Source organism: Myxine glutinosa, chromosome 8, assembly GCF_964187855.1.
Source record: "Myxine glutinosa chromosome 8, kmMyxGlut1.1, whole genome shotgun sequence".
Classification (NCBI taxonomy): Eukaryota; Metazoa; Chordata; class Myxini; order Myxiniformes; family Myxinidae; genus Myxine; species Myxine glutinosa.
The window spans coordinates 30,684,299-30,689,722 of NC_136268.1; the positions used below are offsets into that span (position 1 = coordinate 30,684,299).

Genomic DNA, 5,424 nt, shown 5'->3' on the forward strand with positions numbered 1-5,424 from the left:
AATGACATGAGAAGGCAAGGCGAATGACATGAGAAGGCAAGGCAAATGACATGAGAAGGCAAGGCAAATGATATGGGAAGGCAAGGCAAATGACATGAGAAGGCAAGGCAAATGATATGGGAAGGCAAGGCAAATGACATGAGAAGGCAAGGCGAATGATATGAGAAGTGTTACGGATTCGTCACTTCCGTTGTTGTGGTTCTCATCCACTGTAAACATTTTTGGTTCCATGTACTATTATTGTTATCGTTTAAGTGAATTGGAGATAACTGTTTTCAAAAGGTAAAAAAAAAGTTAATGTTTTAAAAAGAAACTGGAAACCGGACAAAGAAGAAGAAGAAGAAGAGGCGGAGCAAGTGAGGTCGGAAAAGGAGCAGAGCTGCTTTGAGGTCTTGAGCAAACGCTGGCGAATGGGGGTCACAAGTGAACTTTGGGTTTCCTGGGAAAGGGATTCCTGCGACAGAGTTGTTATCGCTGTGACAGATAAACCTGCATGACAGGTTTTGCGGTTGATTCCGAAGAGAATCGTTGGAGTGCCGTTTCGTCTCGAGTACGGGCCGTTGGCCGTTTTGCCTCACGCCGGTTTTCGCATCGCTCTAGGCTCTTCACCTTGCTTCAACAATTTCACCGCATCCAGACGTTAACCTGGTGTGTGTGTGTGTAACGTGGATTTTGAGTGGGAATTTGCGGTTCACCGATTGGGAGCCGTTGAACGTCCATACCCGAAGGTGTGATTCCCATTCGCCTCTTGAGGGTACCTTTGCCCATCTTTGGCAGTGTGACTGTCAACCGAACGGGATTCTGGTCTCGATACAACATCGTTCTGACGATCACTGGAGCGTGGATCGACTTTGGTTTGAAGCTGGGACAGAGACATTGGGAATGTTCTTTTCGCTCACTTGGAGCACAGTGAGTTATATTGTACAAAACTGATGGTACCATCATAGGAATGATATATTGGTTGTACAATTGATTACTATTATTATTGTGCTGTTATTCTTGTGTGACCTTAATACAATACTTGTTTGTTGGTAACAATTGGTGTGGTTTCACCATTGATCTTTGACACACAGAATAACACATATTTCTGCCGTGACTCGGCTCGGAGGTACACCGTGACTGGGGTTTGGGGAGGAGCATGTAACAGAAGGCAAGGCAAATGACATGAGAAGAAGGGAAGGCAAGGCGAATGACATGAGAAGGCAAGGCGAATGACATGAGAATGCAAGGCAAATGACATGAGAAGAAGAGAAGGCAAGTCGAATGACATGAGAAGGCAAGGTGAATGACATGAGAAGGCAAGGCAAATGACATGAGAAGGCAAGGCAAATGACATGAGAAGGCAAGGCAAATGACATGAGAAGGCAAGGCAAATGACATGAGAAGACAAGGCGAATGACATGAGAAATTCATACATCTGAGGATACCAGAGTTATGTGGTCCACCAGCAGTGATTTCAACAAGTCGTCCACTAGGCATGGCTCTCGACGATGTTCCACTGTGCAAAGCGACTGGTGAACCGTTTGAGCATTTCTTAGGTTAGTGTAAGTTCCCCCCACCCCGCCCCCCCCACCCCCGAGTGTGACATCGTTGGCACGACTCGACTCCTGTTATTGAGGAATAATTCTACAGTCACTTTGAACACGCTTGTGATCGCTAAACTGGATGTGGACGTCTTGGCTTGAACTCTATTCCTGATCGCCAATGATATCAGCCTTCGTCCGGCTGGGTGCCTCTTGATATTTTCTGATTATGAACAGATCTACTATGGGCATGCACTTGCGGGCTCTGGGTGCAACACCCATGATGTCCGTTAGACGCAAGGCGCTCTACACGCTCCTGCTGGTGGTCGCACAGTCTGGCCCGAAGACTACGATGAAATGGTGATTCTCGAAGGCATCGACCATGACTCTTGTGTTGCCATTGAAACTTATCAAAACTCACCTTTTGCCCGCTCACTGCCATCTGTGCGACTTTGATGTGAGCCTTGTGGTGTTCACTATGTGGCTATGTGGGAGAGGGCTCATCACATGATAGTAATAATCGGCGAGATTTAAACTCTGATGTCCGACAAACAGAGCCGTGCCTTCTGAGCAGCAATATACTCGTTGGAACGGTGCCTTCCTTTTGTCCATTTACAAATTTGGGAGATATTGGTTCATCCATGCTTTTTCGCTCACCTGGAACTAAGTTCAGGGGTGCTTATGCGATGGCGCGTCGTCCGGCCGTCTGTAAACACTTGAAACTTCTTCTCCGAAACCGCTGATGGGATTGCGACCAAATTTGGCACAAATGATATTTGTTGTGTTGTGACTAAAGTTTATTCACGGCATTAAAAAAAATCGGGGCCTAAGGGGGCATACCGGGGGTCAAAGTGGATCTAGGTTTTATCCCCAAAATAGGTATTTGCTTTCTTCTCAGAAACTACACATGCAATTCTGATGAAACTTAACCACAACCTTCATCACCCATGACGTATCAAAGTTTGTTCATGGCATTAAAAAAAATCTGCCCCTTTGGGGATCTACGTGGGGTCAAAATGGGTCCAGGTTTGACCCCCCAAAATAGATATTTGCTTTCTTCTCAAACTACGCACACTATTTCAATGAAACGTCACCACAACCTTCATCACCCGTGATTTACCAGAGTTTGTTCCTGGCATTTAAAAAATCTGCCCCTTTGGGGGTTTACGGGAGGGGGTTGCCCCCCAAAATAGGTAATTGCTTTCTTCTCAGAAACTACACACGCAATTTCAATGAAACTTCAACACAACCTTCATCATCCGTGTTTTACCAAAGTTTGTTCACGGCATTTGAAATATCTGGCCCTTTGGGGTTTACGGGGGGGGGGGTGTGGGGGGAGAGTTGCCCCCCAAAATAGGTATTTGCTTTCTTCTCAGAAACTAGACACGCAATTTCAATGAAACTTCACCACAACCTTCATCACCCGTGTTTTACCAGTTTGTTCCTGGCATTTAAAAAATCGGGGTCTTAGGTGGTCTATGGGGTCCCCCAAAATAAGTGTTTTTTGGGTTTTTTAAAAAAGTCTTATGATTATGTTGGTATGATTCTACATGCTGTCCTGTCTTCTAGAAACCATTCAAATTGGTTTAAACTACCTTTAGTAAGTGCAGTATACTGTTCATTCTACCAGGTGAGCACCAGGTGTATTACCCCTATGTTTCCATATTACAACTAGAGTTCATAGATCACCTGACCCCATGCAGCGTTCAATTAAAAATTCAATCGAAAAAAAAATCGTAAAATTTAAGTTCAGCTGGACAAAAATTGACAATTTTATGCAACTTTGACCTTTGGCCAAATTATGAATTTGCCTTCTCCATATTATCATATGAATGCTTCGTTGAAAATTTGATGACAAAACTCAAATTGTAAATTTAAATTTCAGATCAATTGGATGAAAATTGATGATTTTATGTGACGTTGACCTTTGACCTTTTGAAAAAAATTCTTAATTTATCTTCGTATTATCATAATAAAGCTTTGGTAAAAATTTGATGACAGAACTCAAATGGCAAAAAGTTACGGCCTGGATAGGGGACACACACACACACACACACACACACACACACACACACACACACACACACACACACACACGGAGAGACAGACGGACGTGACCCAATAGCCTTAACCCCACATTTTGCTTTTCGTGTGCCAGGTAACTACACACGTGCCCCGATAAATAACTTTTCATTGCCACACTTATTATTATCATCACCTGTACACGTCACTACGTCACCACGGTAGTTGAATTCCCGCAACGTGCAGTATCAAAGAATGTGAAATAGTCCGTTGACCCCATTATTTGACCAGGAAGTATTGAATGTGCACATTATTAAGTCAGTAGGTAAACATTCCAGGCCGAACGTTTGCTCCGTACCATGACGAGCGAGCGCCTCTCCTGTGGCCAGGTGCAGCACGGTGTCGTCGCTCACGGGCCAGTCCGGCAGGGCGAGCGTGAGCGCAGCGACTCCGCCGAGTTGGGCGAGTTCCGAGTGTATGAGGGCAGCACTCTCGCAGTATTCCCAGCGGGCATTCCGGTACCCGAGGGCATCGCCCGCCGCTGCCAGCAGCATGGAGCCTCGGTACCTGTCGCGCACGCTCGTCATGGCACCGCGCTATACCTGCCTGTTGCTCGCCCAGGTAGTCGAGAGTACGGGATCACCGGGTGGAGGAGGGCAGGTTTCCTGATACCTGATGTGGGAACTCACTTTACACACAAACTCACCTCATTTAGAATGCTCCGAAAATAACACACGGGTTGAAATTTAACTCCTTCGCTCTCAGACTTCAGACTCCGCCCCGATGAGCTCGAGAGGGGAAAACAAAACCTTTGACCTTTTAACAGATGATTTTATTAAAGGTTTAAATATTTACAATTAAAGTTTTCATGTTTTCCTCAAATTCATCAATTTGTGTCACGTCTTTTCACGTTATGCAGCTGTGATGTGTGTGTGTGTGTGTGTGTGTGTGTGTGTGTGTGTGTGTGTGTGTGTGTGTGTGTGTGTGTGTGTGTGTGTGCGCACGCTTTGTGTGTGTGTGTGTCTGTGGGAGAATCTCGTAGCCATGCTGTTGCTTGTCCGGTTTATTTAGTGCACATTAAAATATTTACTTGGATTCCGTCCGTATAAAACTTCCAGCTCGAGCAACTTCATATTTCTCAACGACATCGAACATTCGTATTGTCCGAAAACATCACGGCTCGAGCTGTTTCGGACGTTTTAATTGGCTAAGCGTCCTCCAGCAAAGTCATGTGACACTCACGCGCCAACGTCACACGCCAATTTGATGGAGAAGAAGAAGCCCGAGGCAGGAAGAACTTTTTGAATGCGATTTGTTTGGTGTCATATTTATATTCGTTGTTGTTGTTGTTGTTGTTGGTAGTAGTAGTTGTGTCCTTTCTCCGCTCCGTTTTGTGCTTCGCTCCTTATTCCGTTCCTCTGTGATCTGGGATGACTGGGGTCCGATTTTCCGTACTGCAGCGTAAGCCACCTTTGGTATTACGTAGTTACGTCATTCGTGTCACATCATGGGACACAAGTGTTAAGTTGATTTACTAAAATCAACTCCAGATCTGGATCTGCAGGGAGGGGAGGAGGAGGGGGAGTACACATCTGTGGGTTTTGAATGGGGAGGGAGAGGAATAGGGCAAGAGTGAAGGTGTGTCTGTGTGTGTGTATGTTTGTGTGTGTGCGTTCGGTGTGTGTGCGTTCGCATGATAATGCAAAGCGCCATGAGGGTCGTTTACTCTGCTTGATGGGGCTATATAAGACTCCTTTATTATTATTATTATTATTATTTAGTAAATCGGCAACTCTGAAAGAATGAATAAAGTTGTGGTTTCACGAGTTTTAATGGAATCCTAAAACGAGTGACGGAAGTGAAGGTACGGTTTATACAT

The 5,424-nt window shown here is 45.1% G+C and overlaps 1 protein-coding gene across 1 annotated transcript in view; it reads right to left on the reverse strand.

Annotated features, from left to right (window-relative positions):
- The window catches only part of LOC137432357 (ADP-ribosylhydrolase ARH1), a 17,372-nt gene extending 13,046 nt beyond the window's left edge, over window positions 1-4,326 (reverse strand). Inside the window, exon 1 of the mRNA XM_068124212.2 lies at window positions 3,904-4,326. Within this exon, the coding sequence (XP_067980313.2) occupies window positions 3,904-4,132 (229 nt within the window). The 5' untranslated portion in view covers window positions 4,133-4,326. The remainder of the gene's footprint in view (window positions 1-3,903) is intronic.
- Between the last annotated feature and the right edge of the window lie 1,098 nt (window positions 4,327-5,424).